General features: G+C 39.9%; 2 protein-coding genes across 7 annotated transcripts; one reads left to right on the forward strand and one right to left on the reverse strand.

Moving 5' to 3' along the window:
- Window positions 1–33: 33 nt before the first annotated feature.
- On the forward strand, window positions 34–15322 carry LOC146572575 (sodium/hydrogen exchanger 9B2). 6 transcript variants are annotated; one of them, XM_085276797.1, is made up of 13 exons: window positions 162–296; window positions 3790–4025; window positions 4625–4826; window positions 4971–5141; window positions 7645–7787; window positions 8410–8537; window positions 9955–10130; window positions 10599–10705; window positions 11518–11667; window positions 11855–11963; window positions 12339–12475; window positions 12572–12794; window positions 13117–15322. In XM_085276797.1, exons 2-13 carry the CDS (start codon window positions 3903–3905, stop codon window positions 13176–13178), a joined length of 1731 nt encoding a protein of 576 aa, XP_085132923.1. In that variant the 5' UTR covers window positions 162–296; window positions 3790–3902; the 3' UTR covers window positions 13179–15322. The 6 variants fall into 6 exon arrangements, with proteins under 6 accessions (XP_085132922.1, XP_085132925.1, XP_085132927.1 ...); XM_085276800.1 differs by having other exon boundaries at window positions 12572–12755; XM_085276798.1 differs by having other exon boundaries at window positions 177–296; window positions 3852–4025.
- On the reverse strand, window positions 14797–18974 carry cisd2 (CDGSH iron sulfur domain 2). The gene is made up of 3 exons (XM_085276807.1): window positions 18745–18974; window positions 16055–16269; window positions 14797–15821 (listed from the first exon to the last, which is right to left on the reverse strand). Exons 1-3 carry the CDS (start codon window positions 18845–18847, stop codon window positions 15732–15734), a joined length of 408 nt encoding a protein of 135 aa, XP_085132933.1. The 5' UTR covers window positions 18848–18974; the 3' UTR covers window positions 14797–15731.
- Window positions 18975–19811: the final 837 nt, after the last annotated feature.

Genomic DNA, 19811 nt, shown 5'->3' on the forward strand with positions numbered 1-19811 from the left:
CTAAATTCAAAATATAAATAATGTACAGAAGTGTGTAATCAACTTTAAACCTTTCCCGTTTTCCATTACTGTGCATTACTCTGTGCATAATAGTGAAACAAAAGCTATGTGCAAGATGTTAAGCAAACCAGTTTTCCAAGTAACCCAAGTTCTCCATGCACCGTTGTGGACGCTACATACTTGCTTGGCAGTCACTAATCCGCCTCATTCCTCATGTACCAGCTGGTGCATCTGCTGCAGGCCTACGAGAAAAGCTGCCACAGACAGCCCGCATGCTCTGGTGTTTACGATATGAGGTGAGCGCGTTTTTTCTTCTATAATTATAGGTAATTTTTGTCAGAGGCGGTCGCTTGCTAGCTATCTGCATAAAAGGTTGGGTGCACTGTCAGCTTTTAGTAGGCGGTACACAGGCATAAGCAGCTACTGGACAGTAGGACATCAAATATCGGACAAGAACCAGCTGTCAGGGTGGTGGAGATTAAACTAGCCCCCATACTTGCTGGTCCAGTTGACTGAAAAGTAAAATCCAGCTTGATTGTATAAACCGAAGTTAGAAAACCTCGGCCGTCAATTTAACGTTTAAAGAAATTAGGGTCGTTGTTTGACTTTAGCAGTAGGACATTGTACACAGCCTAAACGCTGTAATCCACAGATATTTGCGAAACGCTCCCATATTAAACGAAAAAATAGCTAGTGGCGGAAGGAGCGGTGGTAGCTGGCGATAGTGCACACCCAGGAGTGGGTCATGTCTGATAATGGAACCACAGCTAGTGAAACCAATTGAATAGTATGGCCAAAAGTTTCTTCTGTGCTTTGGCCATACACGTGTTTACAGTGAATGAAACATGGATACACCCCTATATCTCGAAGATTTGCTGGCGATAGTTGACAAACTAGGTTTAGTGATACCAGTGCGAGCGGGTTGTTGCCGTTGACAGCTGCACGTTAACCTACTTGCTTTAGCATCCGCGCTCTGTAACCTACCTACTTGAGCTAACGCTAGCTACTGTGCCATATGGTGTAGCTGTAAGCATTGATTAGCGGGGTTTGCTTACAATTGGATTAACAGGACGTCTGTCGCTCGCTAAAAGCAAGTTTCAAAACATTGTAGTAGCGTCTGTTTGGCGTTCCTGTGTATGTGGTACTTGTAACCACCAAAACACCATATTAATGTTATACACTGTTATACACAAACGTTGACAAGTCACTCACATTTTTATAGTACATATAGGGTTGCCAACCGTCCCTTAAAAAACGGAATCGTCCCGTATTTCGAAACAAAAGTACACGTCCCGTATTGAGCTAATAAGGGACGCACTTTGTCCCGTAATACAGTGAGAATCAAAAGTAGTCTATAAATGTTTATGGAATTAACGCTTTGTTTGAAAACATAATTCCCAGCCCCTCTCCTGATTTGTGACCAATGAGCTGACAGCACACTTATGACAATTCGAGTATGACAATTCAGATTACCGCTCATCTCATTGGTCGAGGAAAGGTCGCTTACGGAGAAAATACCGGAAGACAACAGATGACCACAACAAGAAGCATGGCCAACAGGGAAACAAACGCCGACACTGCGGTGCAAGTCTCGGACGACAGTACACCTAAAGCTGGGCAGACACTGTGCGATTTTTTCAGTCGCGTTATTCAGCTCCTGCTCAAACTGCACAATTGACTCGCAGGGGTTAAAAGTTGGTAGGTCACGATGCAGGTCTCACACTATACGGCCCGATGCTCTGATGCGACCTGAGTACTCACACTGTGCCTCCATAAAATGAAGGTTATAACAGAAAATCTGTCGCGCTCTCCCTCTGTCTTTCACTCACACAGACACACCACCACCACCATCAACTTTGCTAAATTGCTAATGAAAAACATTGATCAGGCAGCTGTGATTGAGCAGCAGTGTAAATCCAACTATTTTCATGGTTGTTGTGGTCGTGATAATTTTGTGAGGCCACATCGAAAAGGCTCGGATGAGCTTTCCAAAGTTCTACAAGTTGTGCCTCCATCGCTTGTGTCCAGATCACACGCTGCACAGCCGTGCTGCTCCGTCTTTTTCGCTGACATTTGTGTTTGCGCGTGCGCAGTGTGACAAACTGCGGTGACACCCTCACGACCAAGCGATTGATGATCGGGAGCTGGTCGTGAGGTGTTAATCGCGTCTCGTTACCCCACGTATACTACACGACGCACGATGAAGGCCAAAATCGGGCCGATCGCCAAATCGGTCGCACGACTCAAAAATCGGTTCAAAATGGGCCAAAAATCGCACAGTGTAAGCCCAGCATTACACTCACACAGACACACACACCACCACCATCAACTTTGCTAAATTGCTAATGAAAAACATTGATCAGGCAGCTGTGATTGAGCAGCAGTGTAAATCCCACTATTTTCACGGTTGTTGTGGTCGTGATAATTTTGTGATGCCACATCGAAAAGGCTCGGATGAGCTTTCCAAAGTTCTACAAGTTGTGCCTCCATCGCTTGTGTCCAGATCACAGGCTGCACAGCCGTGCTGCTCCATCTTTTACACCAACGTTTACGTGTTTGCGCGCGAGCAGTGTGAGCGGCTGTGATGAGACCCTCACGAGCGATTGATGATCGGGAGCTGGTCGTGAGGTGTTAATCACTTCTCGTTACCCCACGTATACTACACGATGCACGATGAAGATCACTCAAAAATCGGCTCAAAATGGGCCTAAAACCGCACAGTGTAAGCCCAGCATTAGAGCAGCAATGTTTGTTCCCCCTCAGAGAAAGGGAAGAATGGGAAAAGGAAAACACCTGGCTGGAAAAAGTTAATATGGGCATGTGCAGTGAATATCAGCGCTATGTGGCCAGAAGTGTGATAATATAATTTATTTTGTGTAATAAACAACTGCAAGGATAGATGATTAAAAATAGATGACTAATACATAAAAGTAATACATAGATGAATAATGATGATGAGTTAAGATGCGTAATCATGGGAACAAGCGGGTTTACAAACAGGAGCAGCTGATTAGCATTAGAAAAGCTGAAATAATACCTCAACTGAAGCCAATTGTACTAAATGCACTAAATGTGCACTGTTACAAGAATGTTTTTCTTTCTATTGTTTTCTATTATTTTAAGTTAAGCAGGACAGAGTTCTTTTAAAGAAAGATTTACTTATATTCTCAAAAGTTAAGCATGACAGGCTTCTGTTTAAGAAAGAGACCTGTTTTACTGTGTTAATGTTGTCATTTTGAGCTAAAAATAAATGGCTAAATGATCATTTGTTTCACATGTGTTCATATCACAAAGAATAAACATCTACTTAAATCAAATTCAAGTCAAATGGTTAAAAAAATAATTTCACACACAAAAAAAGAGCTAGAAAATTCACCACACTGGGAAGGGTGAAGACAACTGGGTCGCCCGGCCCTGGCCACGAGGTGTCCCTTATTTATTTTTCAGGGAGTTGGCAACCCTAAGTACATACAGCACACAGAGCGAGAGACTGGGACTGATGTGGAGGTTACAGCAGCTCTCCTCAACAGTCCCATGTGTCCACCTGTGTATTAGCCTGATAAATCGCTGCTTGCACACGTTATAGCTTGTACTATGCAGTATTTGTGAAATGTAATGAAATCCATTTCTTTTAAACACCAAACACTCGTGTGTTTAGTCAATTATGCGCATGTAGGAGATTTAACCATATCATTTCACATTATGTCAATATTTGTACCAGCACCACTGATACTGTTTGTTTTTTCTTACTGATAAAAACCTATTGTATGAATGGAAACCTGTGGATAGAGGTGGATATGCCAAAAGAAAAGTAAAAGAACAGCCCACTGATGGCTAACCCCACCCCTCAGCTTGATGTCTTGTGATACAAGAGTGGACCAGAAAGATTGTAGGCAACCGCCATGGAGGACACCCAGCACAAACCTGCAAACCCGGACCTGAGTCCTGCACCCAGTCCAGTGCCTAGTCCAGCTCCCAGCCCACTATTGGACAGAATTCCTTTGCCTGTGCCAAACCATGTGGAGGTTTAGTATTTTACTGCTAATAATTTTTTGCACCTGTTGTTCTGTTTAATGATTCTATGTTGTATATATTGTTCATTAAAATTAATACCGTCGCCTTATTGATGTTTTTTTTTTCTTTTAATTTTTCCTCTGAGAAAGAATTGTAAACCAGTTCAAGGAATTCTCCCAACTTTGAGCCAACATAACCCCTTGAGCAACTCTGTGAAATTGTTATCAGTTTATAGGGCATATCACTTTGGCGTTCATTTCACAAGTGTATAGCAGTCTGTAAACTTAGGATATGGCATGCCTCTGTAAAACTGCTGGTATCCTTCTGACTGAAGATGTGCAAAATAAGACATAGTAAATATAATCCAGAAACACGTGCCGCTATTTAGCTAGTTATGTTAATGCTGTATTTATGCTTATGTTATTATACTATATGTTATGACGAGTTGTGGAGTTGAGCAGTAAATTTGAATTTGCACACTAATCTGCACATTTCATATTTATTTGTCATCTGTTATGCACTGCCTTTAGAAATATGCTATGTCATCTAGCAGAACAGTTTGTGTGAACACTGACCTGCTCTACTCCATGTCGTGATCCTTCTTTTAAAGCACCTAAATGTGAACCAGATCCAGGTGGTGGTACGTCGCTGCTCAAGTCCAAATGTAACAGAGGAGACCACTTATTTTATTCCTCGTAACCCCGTAGTGGACGCCGGTACCAACACAGATCCACCAGTGGTCTGTTGTCCTTTGCTGCGAAGATTTTGCCCCTGTCCGCCAAGAGGCTTTCTCGCCTCCCTTATTACCAAAGGTAAAAAAGGAGGCTGATTTGTCCTCCAAAGCACATTTGTTGTATGTTTCCATCCAAGAATGTGTAAAAACTGCAGATCATGAGTATACAGTAGTTATTGAACTACCTGAGAAATGCAGCCCCATAATTCCCTGTTCTCTCTAGTTCTTTTGGCAGTTGTGCTCTTTGGAGTGGTTTGGTCAATCACAGAGGACGAATGTCTCCCAGGAGGAAACCTCTTTGGCATTACAATACTCTTCATCTGTGCAGTTGTTGGTGGAAAATTGGTGTCTCTCATTCGTCTGCCCAAACTTCCACCTTTCCCACCACTCCTTGGTAAGAGAGAAAATCTGGTGCTTTGACTTTTTATGGTGACACTGGCATGTTAATCTAAGTATTTAGTCCATATATATCTACACAGATTTATCCATCAGAGTGATATATAGTTCTAACTGATATTAGCCATGTTAACTGACATTGGCATTGCTCCATAGTGTAGTGGTGTACAGATTTGCCCAAGAAGTAAAAGATAACGACTTTGAAAACTAGAATCAAACACAAATCCCATTGGGACTGGATCGTGAAGGGCATCCGGTGTTCTTCCTCATGCAGCTAAACGCTTTTTATCACACTGTTTTTTGTTTCTCTCAAACAATAGGGGTTAACATAAAAGAAAGTGAAACCTCAACCCCAGTCATGGTCCTGGTTTCTTCCTGTTAAAAGGGGTTTTTCCCTTCCCACTGTTTCCAAATGCTTGCTCATAGGCGTTTGTCGTTGTTGAGGTTTTTGTCTTGTTGGGGTCTTTACCTTAGAATATAAGGACTGTTGTTGTTATTTCAATGTATATAAATAAAATAAAATTGAACTGAAAAAAAGATTGTCATTTTAAACATTGGTGCATGCCTAGTTGTTAGATTTGTGATTGTTAAACTTCCATATTTGTAAAGCACATACAGTTTTAATGATGGGTTCACTTATTGATAATGATGGGAGCACTGTGTCATTTATGACATAAAAGTGCATACATGCCATGAGCATTTGCTAACAGGCTGCCTTAATGGATTCTTGATACCTACAAATGGGTATTAACCTTGTTATTTGTTTTTGTTTTTTGTTTTTTTTGTGCATGATAGACATCAGTATTTGTTAAACTGTTGGCAGTTATGTCAGCATGCAGGTAAAGTTTCTAAAAACCGCATTTCCAAGGACACTCATACATGATTATGCAATGCAAGGTGGCAGTATGGCTGTTCCTGTAATAACCTCATGTTCTTATCTCACATGGTGCTCATTCTCAATCTGGGCAACTCATCCTGCAGCTCACTGAACTATACAAAAAGAGGTTTGCTTCACTCTCTGAACTGAGCTCTTGCTGGGGAGTAAGACCTAGTAGTGCTGCAGTGCTGTCTGTATATTTTTATCTAGAAGCTTTTTGAAAAAAAGTCCTGTGTTAAAGCTTTGTCGTTGTTTGTATGTTGGCAACAGCGAGGTCAACTGATGAGTGATGATCCCTGCTGTGGGTGAGAGGGAAGTCAGGTGACGGTATATATTTCTGCGTGTTTAGAAAAAAACAAAACAATACCAAAAAACCTGAACCTTTAAATTGAAAACTGAATACTTCTTATTATACGTAACGTTCTACATCAGGGGTGGAGAACTCCAGGCCTCAAGGGCTGGTGTCCCACAGGTTTTAGATGTGTCCTTCATCCAACACAGCTGATTTAAATGGCTAAATTACCTCCTCAGCATGTCTTGAAGTTCTCCAGAGGCCTGGTAATGAACTAGTCATTGATTTAGGTGTGTTGACCCAGGTTGATATCTAAAACCTGCAGGACACTGGTCCTTGAGGCCTGGAGTTCCCCACCTCTGTTCTCCATCATCTAGGACTAAGGTTGAATTTCTTTGAGAAACTTTTAATTTGCATGAGCTTGTCAAGTTACTGTAAGTTTATCCATGTGAAAAGTTAAAAATCATGTTATCCGTTGATGTTCTGGATTTTTTGTGTTTTGCATCTCTTTGTTGTATTTTTACACAGCAAAGATTATTGTGGCACCTTTGGCTTGAAAAGATATGCCAATTGTGCTGCTAGTTTTCAGGGGGTGAAAACGTGCTGATCATCAGAAGTGTTATTTGCACTGTGCATTGTCATGATGTGATGTGACTCTCTCATTTGATCAATTTCCTTGATAAATATCAAGGAAACTGTAACCACTCCTTGTTTAGTTGATAACATTATAGGGAGGGGTAGAAGTTTGCATCTCTAAACATCTCGTTCATGTTTTTTCATTTTCATTTTCAGTAAGTCTTCAAAAAGGAGCTTTGCTTAACAGTTAGGTGTTAATTTTTGAGGTTTCTGGTTTGTCTAGTCTTTCAATAAACCACTAACTAGAATGCTGTTATAAAATTTAGAGGATGGTGCTTAGCTTCCATGGTAGAATATTTGTCTGGCAACCCATTAGAATATGTGCATCATATGTTTTTTTCCCCACTTATTATAGCATAAGACTTTCTCTGTAGATCCGAAATCTAACCTTTCTACTGCTTTTTTAGATAGATAATTAATTAATACTAATGTTGCATTGTTTGACTCGAACAATTATCCGAGTCAAGAAGTTTTAGAAGAGGTTGTGGATTGTTGAAACCTCTGGTGTTAGGGTTTCAACATTCACAGTTTGCAGAGTATCTGATTCTAACACCCTGTGTTCAAAAAGCAACTGGTGAGCTTGTGTTTTTTTTTTCTCTGTAGCAACATGAAAGAAAGCTTCAAAGAATAAACAAACCTTAATGGTAATAAGGATCAGCTTTCCTCTTTCTCACCCTCACTTGTGCTTTGCTGCAGGTATGCTGCTCATGGGCTTCCTGCTGAGGAACATTCCAGTTGTTACAGATGGGGTGTACATTGACTTCAAATGGTCTGCATCTCTCAGGAACATTGCTCTGGCTGTCATTCTGGCCAGAGCTGGTCTAGGGTTGGATCCCACGGTATGCTAGATACTATAGAAGCTTAACATCAGCATTGAGAGGTAGAAATACAGTAATTATATGTTAATCTCATCTCTTTTCACATGCCATTGTTATACTGGTGCAAATTCTCACTGGTTTGAATTGGTGCAATTCATTGGTTGAAGTGGTTAAAGTAGTTAAAAGAAGAGTTAATTAAACCTTCTAAGGCCTAAACTCTTTCATGGCATGCATTTTTAATTTCTCTTTGCCATTTGGGCTGATTGGGACCTGATGAACGTAAAAACAAAGAATAAAAAGTTTTGTTTTTTTTACCTAATTTTTGTTTCTGAGAAAAATGAGATCCACATATGAGGACATTCGCTTTAAATTTCGATAAAACGGTGGTAGTATAATGTCCTCGTAAGTGGATATCAGGCCCTTGTACAGCAAAATTTAGTATTTTGGTCTAGAGAACCCAAAATGTGATGTCCACATATGTGGATGCCAGGTCCTCGGAGGTTAAGAAATGACAGGAAGAATCTGTTCATGTTTTAGTCAGTTATTTACCTCATCATTCAGTACTACTAAATATGCTTGTTAAAGCTTTTTGTAGTGATGTGCAGAACCTAATAACTTGTTTGATGTGTGTGTCTGTTATCAGGCTCTAAGGAAACTAAAAGCTGTGTGTATACGTGTGGCAGCTGGGCCGTGCTTGATAGAGGCTTGCACCGTAGCTGTGATCTCTCACTTCCTCATGGGCTTGCCCTGGGTGTGGGCCTTCATCCTTGGGTAAATACAACACTACTCTCACTTCATAACCAAAATCACCATTGATTGATGTCTATGGCAAATCTATACACAATACTTTAAAATTACTGTTTCATTCGTGATCCCCAGGTGTGTCACAAACACAAAATTTGTATTTGGTGACTCGCTGGGTGAAATCGGTCGCAAAGAAGGTGCTGCCCCAGAAATTGCTGTGATCGCTAGCAGATTGACATGGCTACCTGTAACTGGCATGAAAGATGTTGACATTGCTGCAAACTACTTGCCAAGTGGTAGTGAAACATTAAAAAAAGCCTGGAACAAACCAGAAAGGGAGGATGATTGTCCATTGCTACTGAGACCATCACATTTCAAAAGGCACAACTTTTAAATCTTCTTAGTCAGGGAATAGACATTTTAATCCCAGCGACTGGTAGCTGCTAGGAAGTCCTTAATTGGTGTCAAGGCCTGTGTGACTAGGGCCCAATGAACCAGACTTTGTCCTGTTTTTGTCTGGATTTTACCTGCAACTTAACTTTGTGTTATATTCATATTTGGATTATGTGACCACTTAGCTCTCTGGGTCCATGAGAAATTAGAGAGCTGAGTGAAGGTCAAATCTTACTTTGTGAAAAATTAAACCTAACACTGCAAAAAAACCCAAAAAAGAAACCAAAACACTGCAGTTATAAGGAACATGTTTACATGAAGAACAGCACAAAAACTGAAATTTAAATAAGATGCATATCTGCTTCATCAGCATTGAGGGTATTAAGTGGAGCATTAGTATTTGTAAAAAAACAAGACGCTCTGGTTTTACATCTAGATAGCTTGTTCTTCTTGTGTTGCATGTTGTGGTTAATGGATGACTTAGTAGAAAGAAGGCCCTGTTAGCTGTTCATAACCACAGAAATCTTTTTCTACTAATTCCACTTTACATTAGTCAGCTCAAACTTTTCCTTTTGCTTCTACCCAAATGGTAAGACGTCATAATAAACATTGTTAAATGGTAAATGTATAGCTAAATAAATGTTAGGCAATATGTTTCTCAATTGAACAGTAACACAATTACTATAAAAGTAAAGTAATGTCTGATTATCATGATCAATTATTATATTATATAACATGTTTAGTATCATCGTGTGGTTTAAATGCATTTTATGAGCATTGATACAAGAACAGAATATGTTTCTTAAAATAAATAATTATTACACAAACTAATGACATACAGGCAAGTTTTAAATTGTTAATGATTAGCAGACAAAAAACAATCTATTATAATGTCATCTTCTTCACAATACAATAACTATTTGTTTGCTTAAAAACTGATTTACTATTTATTAACTATGATATAATAAATTCTTACCAAATGTTTGTAAAGCTTGCTCAGTTTTTCATTTATCAGTGAATAAATGAACCCTCTATCTTCTCCACGTTGCAGCTTCGTGCTAGGAGCTGTGTCTCCAGCAGTGGTGGTTCCCTCCATGCTCCTGCTGCAGAAGGACGGTTACGGTGTAGAGAAGGGCATCCCCACCCTGCTGATGGCTGCAGGCAGCTTTGATGACATTCTTGCGATCACAGGATTCACAACATGCTTGGGCATGGCCTTTGCCACAGGTAATCTCTGCTCTGTGCGTTTACATGTGTGGTTTTGCCTTTGACACACAACAGCACCTTATCTCCCGAAGAGAAACACATAGAAGAAAATAACTTTTTGCTGTAGTTTGTAAAGATGTCACCAGAGGGTGTGAGCGTGCTGATTACTCTTAATACAGAGTTCTGGCACCAGTTCATTATATATGGCAGAATCTGAATTTTTTACAGGGTTACCTTTGTATTGCTGCAACACTCTTTCTATTGTGGTGTAATTCAACAGCACTCAAACTGTAGATGCCAAAATGTCCAACATGTTAAGCCTTCCTTACACTAAATAAAGTGTAAGAAAGTGTAAAGTATATACTTTGAGTGTTTGCTGGCTTCTGTATTAAGCTGCATTAGTTAGAGAGATTTGTTTCTGAACTGGCAAATTAAAATATTTTAGAAATTCACAATTTCACAAATGTTTGTTTTGATTGATTCTTTTAGGTTCAACTTGGTACAACCTCCTCAGGGGGGTGCTGGAGGTGGCAGGAGGGATGGTTGCTGGGATTCTTCTTGGTTTTCTCATCCAGTACTTCCCTAGTGTTGACCAGGTAAAGTAACAGCCAGGAAAAGCTTGTATGGATAATTCACTAGCAGGGACCACTCCCTTGGTAACGATGAGCAATGAGGGATGAGGGAGTGTGACTAGTGCTGCGGTTTGGGGAAGGCCTTGAAGGGGACTGGCGACGGCTCTCTGTACTAACGAGAAATAAAGGGAGGAAAGGAAGAGAGGAGAGGACAGGAGAAGACAGTAAAGAAAAAAAGGGGGGGGGGGGGGCAGGGTGGAGCATGAAAATGAGAACAGTGGGTGTTGGAGAAGGGGGGCTTTTATAGCCTGAGGCCAGAGGGGGCATGAAGGAGGAGTGGTCCCGCTCCTGAAATTCAGATGATATCTCCACAAAAGTATAACCCTTTTTCCATAAAAAAGTTTGGGGTAGTGTGTGAATAGGAAACATAATAAGAATAAAACTGCAGATTTTAACCCTGTTAATTGAAAAAGTGAACTGAAAAAGTATCAGATGTGAAAGGTTTTATTTTTAATGTGCTCATTTTGCCCTTTTTACATCAGAATGTGCCACATGTTTTTACTGGGGACATATTTGGACTAAGCAGGCCAGTTTAGCCCAAGGACTCTTACTGTCATCTCAATGGCAGCATGTGTTGTTTAAAAACCTCGATACTATGTAGCTTTAGATTACATATTGGATTTATTTCTTCATCAAAAGTGAAAGTGCTGTGAACCAACACGTCCTAGCTTCTTTGCAAATGATTTCTTATAGACCTTAGAGCTATTCTTTGTTAAATAATGCATATTGTAATCCTTTTCGCTATCTAGAAACCTACTGTTAACTATTTCTTCTAGAAACACTTGGTGATGAAGCGTTCCTTCTTGGTGCTGGGTCTGTCTGTTTTTGCTGTGTTTGGCAGCGGTGTGGCAGGCTTTCCTGGCTCCGGAGGCCTGTGCACCTTGGTGCTGGCATTCCTGGCTGGCCTCGGCTGGGGGACAGAAAAGGTAAAAATAATGCATCTAATAACTACAGTACATCAGTACGTCTGTTTGCAGTTTTCTGACTTTGGAGGTGAATTTGAACGAGGCTAACTGTCCAAAATCTTAGACCTAATTTCTCTTAAACTTCTTGGTTGTTATATATTATAATTAAATGTGAACAGTGAACATGTCCTGCATTCTTTGTCCTTAGGCACGTGTGGAAGAAGTGATAGGGTGGGCGTGGGATGTGTTTCAGCCTCTTCTCTTTGGACTGATAGGAGCTGAGATTCGAGTCTCTGAGTTGGAGGGACACACAGTTGGTGAGATAAACAGACACACACACACAAACAGCCTTCAAAATAACCCACAGCAAGATGGCTGTTATCACTGTGAAAAATTCAAATATTACTCTGTGTATGAAAATATATTTGCATAACCCAAAAAAAGAGGCAATGTGAGAGATATGATGCTTCTTCCCGTCCTGTAAATACTAATCCCTCTGTCTTTGTTAGCACTTTACAGCTATAGCAGTTTACTAAATAACTTATGACATGTTTGTTTTGCATGAGTCAGTGCAGCTGAAATGACACTGCACATAATTTTCTTGCAGTAATTTTTTTTTTGGGGGGGGGATTTATATGGTGTACATATAATATTGTTGTCCTTGTATGACTTTTGCCTCTACATGTCTCTAGGTCTGGGTATCGTCTCTCTCCTCATTGGTCTGCTGGTTAGAGTGGGGTTCACCTTCGTCTGTGTGTTGTTTGCGGGCTTTAGCATAAAGGAAAAAGTGTTCATAGCCCTAGCATGGATGCCTAAAGCAACAGTGCAGGTATGTCTCCTTAGCAAATCTTTGAATGAAAAGCATATGCATTAAATGTCTTTGAAGTCTGTGGGGTTGTGCCGCATCTTGGCTTGTCTCTGTCAGGCAGCTATAGGATCCACAGCTTTGGACATGGCGAGGACAAAGGATGACAAGCAGCTGCAGAAATACGGCATGGACGTGCTGACTGTGGCTGTGCTCGCCATCCTTCTCACAGCCCCTGTAGGTGCACTTATCATAGGGCTGTGTGGCCCTCGCCTGCTGCAAAAGCCAGAGAACCCAGTCAGCGGTGAGCGAGTCAAACCCAGTTTATCAGCTTTCTTCCTAGGTATGTAAAGTCTTTCTTTTGAAAATTCAAGCTCGGCTCAGCAACCTTTGCTAACCTAACTAGGTGTGTTTGAGTAGTGAGTATCCTTTCCTTTCCTAATATTTTTCCTGCTACACCCTTATGACATAAAGATTTGCATAGCTTGGGCCACTGTGTCATTCAGCAGCTTCACGATTTTTTACAGGCACACAACAGTGGTATTGTGTTCATGTAAATACATTTATTCACAGTGCAAAAAGTGCAGCTAGTTTCATTTTTTAAATCTTTCATTTTCTCACTCTTATTATTTTTTTCCTCCCTGTCTCTTCTTCCTCTTTCTTAGGCACTGCAGCAGGAGATCAAGATGACAATGAAACTCCCGTCACCTATGAAAGTACACTCTGATGTCAAGTGTGAGAGAGGAGAATTAAAGAAACTCCTCACACCTCAGATATTTGAACTTCTCTTTGGCCACCGAGTGGCCCTCGCTGTGTCTCTGTTGTTCAGCTCTCTGTGTTCGCAGTCCTGCAGGAACATGTGAATCATTTTGTATTTATAGCATCTGGTGATTTCCAGGCCTAACACTGCAAACAAATGACCCACATTGCACTGTCTGGAAAAAAAATAATATTGTTTTCAAGGTATAGAAATGGTTTATACTTTTAAAAGGATCTTGTCATATTCACTAAATCCAGAATTTTTCCACTGTTCTTGATTGGATTACCAGTAAGAAAGCACTTTACTTTGACTTGAAAGGTCAAAGTAAAGCAGCTTTCTTCGTGGGGGACGGAGAACGTTTTGGGATGTTGTTGATAAGCAATTTTTATTGCTATGAGTAGACTACACTGTAAAACCACATGCAAGTTTTAGGCATCCTACATCTTCATGCTGTGTTTGTTTACTTTGATTTGTGTATGCATATTAGCCCTCTGTCAGTATGGTGAGATCAGTTGCGTAGTTTGCAAAGAGTCAGGGAAGGATTTGTGTAATTGATAATATTTTAGTTTAAGTACGATGCTGATAAATGTCAGCCAGTGTGATCATGTCCATATCTGCAAAACTGTATGAATCCAACATTTTATAATTGAAGAAGAAATATAGATTTTTCAGTATTCTTAGTCAAAGGAGCTTGCAAAGAAAAGCGTCTGGACTTCTTTAAGTTGCTTGAAGACGTTTCACCTCTCATCCGAGAAGCTTCTTCAGTTCAGTCCAAAACTGGATTATAGATGGCAGAGAGTTGGTGTCGTAAACCCCGCCTCTGTTCAAAGATGGTCGCTCACAGTGGACATCTATGTCCACTGTGAGCGACCATCTACGATGACCTGGATGACTGAGAACCTTCAGACATATTCAGTATTCTTAGTTTTTTTTTTTTTTAATTGCAGAATGTATCTGGTGTAACATGAAATGTCTTTTGCTTTAATTTATATGACCTCACTTAAAAGATTTCATAATAGCAGCTATTTATGAAATTTTTTTTCCATTTTACCCAAATACTATGTAAAAGTAAATTTATTGTCCATCTTTAACATTGCTGCAGTAAAAGCTTAAATTATTCAAAAGTGTTGTGTGAGCAGTTTCCTTTCTGGTCACACTAGCGGTGCGCTTCTAGTGAGGATCTGTGGGTAAGGCCATCAGTGTGGGCCTGGAACAAATGCCTCTACTAGACTGCTGTAAAATTAGTAGACATTCATGATATGAGAAGATCAATGGTGATCCAACAACATTTATGCTTCCAAAAGGCCAAAATTATCAGTTGTCTAGTGAATCTGATGGTTTTTCCACATCATTTTTGACTATGGTAACTTCAACCTTCTAGTGCCAATAAAAAGACTTGTTCTGAATACTAACAGCTCAATGTTTGTTGGACTGGCATGAAGTCCACCTCTGAAAAGTCACACACTCTTGTAGCTCCCTTCCATTACCACCATTGCCTGAAAAACTGACTTTAAAAAAATTATATATATATATTAAAATGATAAACATAACCGCTTAAAAAAAAAAAAAAAAAGCATTCTCTAAGTACAACCTTACAGACCTTTTATTTCCAAAGGTGACAAGCAGACACATCTCATTAATTTAACATTAAAGATGCCAAAATTCTCTTTATTTCTACATCTAGCATGAATAAATTCACACCATTATCTTGCAAAGCTCATGAACAGTTATACTGTAAAAAACAAACAAACAAAATGCAGATTTGTTATTGATAGTCATTAATGAAGAAAAATTTCCAAGACAACTTCATACAGATATGACAAAAGCCAAAGGAAACAGACATTTTCAAACCTTGAAAGTTTAGTGAAACACGATTTATCTTGAAATTACTTGTGTGGTTTGAAATGTATTAAGGCAACAGAACAGAATACAAAATGTAAAACTCAACATTTAAAGGCTATGAGTAGAACAGATTTAAAGAATAAGTAGCTTCCCATACACACAATAACTTAAAATATGTCACATCCATTAAGTATGGAAATGTTAGTATTTGGCACACATATCTGAAGCAAACAAAATAAAGGAATTAAAGAAAAAAGAAGGAAAAAAAAGCTGTCCAATATCATCCAAAATGAAGGAAGGTCAGACTAGTTTTGAGGACTCCATTTAAACAGACATTTATCTGCAAAACCTCTCGCCTGATGGCCTCACATTAGATAAATGCATCATAAAGTCACTGCAATTATGCAGTTATGTTTCAAGTTTCCCCCTCAAAGTGGTCCCAGTCAAATAAAACTGCTCCTCTGTTAAACAACAAACGTGAACAATGAACAAAAAGGCCCACACAAAAACGAAGTTACTCTTTTTTTATTTTTTAAAAACTTCCCTTATTGCAAACTATCATTAAAGTATCCCAAATGTAGCTTTCAAACAGAGTGTGGTTTCTATTTTTAAGTAAATATAACACCAAGACAAGAGCAAGAAAAACTGTTTAGAGAAAAAAATCCGATCAGTGGTCAATTATAGTATCTTCTTTTTAAGTATGAGCGGTCCCACGTTGTCTCCAGTCAGCTCGTTGTGCTTTAAGTGTGACTTGTCGCATACAGGAAACTAAAACAGGAAACAATATTAACTGATCAGCAAGATGTAAAATGCCCAAACACTTGTCCCAGCTTAACTAGAGGGGTTTATCAATAAATCACAAGCAATAATAATAATAATAATAATAATAATAATAATAATAATAATAATAATGTGGATAATACAGAAATGTATCCTGCAGTCTGTGTGAACAATATTTAGATTTACTAACAGTATACTTCAGAAAATACTAACAGACTTACAGTTTTGGAACGCCAGCAGCGACAGTAACACACATTTGCGCTGTTCAGGTCCTCAATGTCTATCTCATTGACCACTTTTGGGTTCTCTTTCTGGATCTTCAGATTGATCAGGCTGTCCCTCTGCTTTTTCTTCTTAGGCAGAAAGGGGCGAATGGTGAGATAACCGAGCAAAGCCAAGATGCCCAGAAGAGGAAGCAACCGGAGCCACTCAGACACTATAGATATTATAGCATAAACAACATACACACATTAGCTAAAGAAGAAAAACACGCATACAATGTTGAACTGGATTCTATGGTCCTAAAACTGGCATTTACTACTGGCCATTCAGATTAGAGATGAAACCAACTGACAGGAAATGTATCATATATGTTGATGAGCCAGTACTAGTACTCATATGCAATGTATACATAAGAAACGTTTTTACTCTATCACTACCGTTTCAAGTGTGTTTCTGGTTCTGCTGGGGGTTTCTTCCTGTTTAGAGGGTTTCTCCTTCCCACCATCACCAAGTGCTTGCTCGTGGAGAGGGGAGGGGTGATTGTCTGGGTTTCTTTCTTTCATTATGGGGTCTTTACGCCATAATACACAATTATACTACTATTGTGATTTGGGGTTATATTAATCAACTGACCTCAACTAAATTTCGCACTGTCTGTCAAGTGTGACAAAAACACATCTTCAACAGTGCTGTGTGCATTTCCGTACACTCTTCCTCATTCTGATGAACTCATTAGTGAGCCAGTCAAGCCTCATATATGTAATTTATTCAAGGAGCTTTATTGTCATTTGCATCACATGTTAACATGAGGTGGAACGAAATTATGTACACACGGTCCCGGAGCGAAGAGACAGAATAATGAAAAAAAAAACAAAAACAAAAAACAAACAGAAATGTTTTTAAAAAGTAATCAATGAATAGGTTTGTTTAACGAAAAAGAATAACAAGTAATAAAACAACACGATAAGCAGAGTGCAACAACCTGAGTACCAGTATGGAGTTATAAGCATAATTTTGCATAAATAATGCATAAGAGAAATCTTAGTGATTTATGCACGCTAAAAATGTGGATCAAAATGTGGATTCTCGGATCCACATTTCTTGTATAGCTTGTGTCTGATCTGCATTACTAATGTATTATTACACTCGATCCAACTCGAGTGTCATATCACACCAACAGCTACCAGGGGAAATGCCACACCGAGACCTTAAAAGTGCTCTGGGAAAACCCGCCTTATGCTCCACCATACATCAGAATCAGAATACTTTATTGATCCCTGGGGGAAATTATACATGGTGAAGACACAATCGGGATTAAAGACAGCTGTGTAATTTCACTATTAGCACTGTGTCAGACCCCAGCTTTTGATAATACCTTTATGCGGGTTAAAAGGATTCTGATGCCTAATGGGACATTTCTAATCCTTTTAACAAATTGTACACAGTTCAAAAGGGATGTCTTTGCATGTGGGAGAATGGCTATGCACCGTCATCTAATATGAACTGACCCACTTTGCTGCTTAGGACAAACTGACAGTTAGCAGGGCCTTCATAACTAGGCTTTAACTTAAAACCACTAATATTATGCCTGTCAGTGAGTATTAACCAACGCCATCTCCCAAAAGAAGAGTGTTGGTTTTGGTTGAAGGCCTTCTCAGATGGGCATTAATGTTTTACTTTCTCCACAAGGGTTAGCTAGTGATGTAAATGCCATTACCAAAGGGTGCATGTGACACTGTGTGCCTTTCATTGTGTTGTGGTCAAGCTATCATGATACTACAAAGAGTATCAACTGCACATGCTTCCTTCAGGCAGACTCAGGAGTATTATAACTACACATGCCTTGCTTTAAACGTCCTCATCCACAAATCCAAAACTTTTCAATGATCTATGCTGGCTCAAAAGATCAAGTTTTGAATTGACTTCACGAAGCCCTGGTTTACTTCTTCCGTTCCTATATTTAAACTGCGCAAGACTTGCCAAAGTTCAGCATTTCGGTTCTCAGTTAAACTGGTTCAGCAGATACTACGTGTGATGTTAAGAGTTCACAGAACAGTCTGAAAGAGTCAGCGCAGCTGGGACCACAGGGTAGTAGGTTAGTATGCAAAACGGGCCCCGAGAGAGTCTCAGACGCATTTGTATGATTTATTCAAAATAATTTAAAAACTTCTGCAGGAGCGCCACCAGATGATCATATGGTGCAAAATAAAACAAATGTGTTTAAAACTTGCTTTTCACAAAATTACAGTTTGGCCAGTGCTCGAATGAGCAGGACAATTAAGAAAAATCGTTTTTACACAAGCGATATGCAGGTAATTAGCATCACACCATTCACAGGACTTCACTTACAAAAAGACAATGTTTGTAAAGTTATAACGAATTCGTGGTTATTATCACGAGTGTTTGCACATTCAAACAGACGCAAACAACCAACAAGCACGACCGTAAGGTCATTACTTTGTCTTTGACACACACACAGACGAGCACAAAAGATTTACGCTTAGCTGTTTCATGACTCAAAGAAGCACTCTGGGACATAATCCCTGTTTTTGTAGGACTGCTCTTCACGACACTACTAAAGCAGCGTTTGAAGAAGCAGCTAGCTAGAGTAAAAAAACTCTGTCTCCCACGAGTTTACTACTCATCACCCCAGGACTGTCTGAAGTTCAACACAGCAGCTGCTAATTACCTGTTAACCTCGCAAATCCGCCGATGGTCTCCGGCAGCGGTAGCCTCTTGAGGTAGGCTGGAAGCTGGACTTTTATTATTTTTGCTATCGTCTCTAAAACCATTGTGAATTGCTCGGTTGAGGAGCTTTTGTGTTTGACTTGAATAGTTCCTGAGCTTCGTTTATGTCACGGCGTTCATTACTAAGCGCAGTTTTTTTTTGCCGGTACGTAAGCCCCTTCTGATGAAAAGTAGAAAGAACCGAGAAGAAGCGTAGACGTCTCTGTGAATACACGTAACGATGGCACGTGACGGTGGCGTCAGACCAATCAGCGTCCGAGGACCTGGTCGTCTACGATTGGACAACTTGAATTTTGCGTGAGGATGGCTTCTTCTGCAATTTCATGTGCACTTTCTAAAAAAAAAGGTGTGTGTGTGTGTGTGTGTTCGTCAGAGAGTCAGCACAGAAGCACTATAGTCTGAAGTCTATTTTTTAATCTGATACCATCAGGGGGTCAGTGTTGACATTGTGGAGGACTATAAATACCTTGGAGTACACATTGACAATAAACTGGACTGGGCTAAAAACACCACAGCACTTTACAGGAAGGGCCAGAGTCGTCTCTATTTTTTTGAGGCGACTGAGGTCCTTCAACATCTGCCAGAAAATGCTGAGGATTTTCTATGAGTCTGTTGTGGCCAGTGCGATCCTCTATGCTGTTGCATGCTGGGGGAGCAGGCTGAGGGTCGCAGATGCCAACAGACTTAATAAACTAATCCGTAAGGCCAGCAATGTTGTGGGGATGGAGCTGGACTCCCTCAAGGTGGTGTCGGAGAGGCGGATGCTGTCCAAGATAAAGACAATGTTGGATAACACCTCCCACCCACTCCATGACATGCTGGTCAGTCACAGGAGCACGTTCAGTGAGAGACTGAGATTACCGAAAAGCACCACTGAACGACATAGGAAATCATTCCTGCCTGTGGCCATCTCCCTGTACAACTCATCCACTTAACACACTGTTTGCTGCTACAACTACACACGTTTCTTTTCCAACTATTTATTTATGAGTGACTTATGTATGTATG

Source organism: Mchenga conophoros, linkage group LG6 (genome assembly GCF_057382185.1).
Source record: "Mchenga conophoros isolate Kocher_MC1m ecotype Shallow Benthic linkage group LG6, M_conophoros_male_GT1.1, whole genome shotgun sequence".
In the NCBI taxonomy this organism is placed as follows: domain Eukaryota; kingdom Metazoa; phylum Chordata; class Actinopteri; order Cichliformes; family Cichlidae; genus Mchenga; species Mchenga conophoros.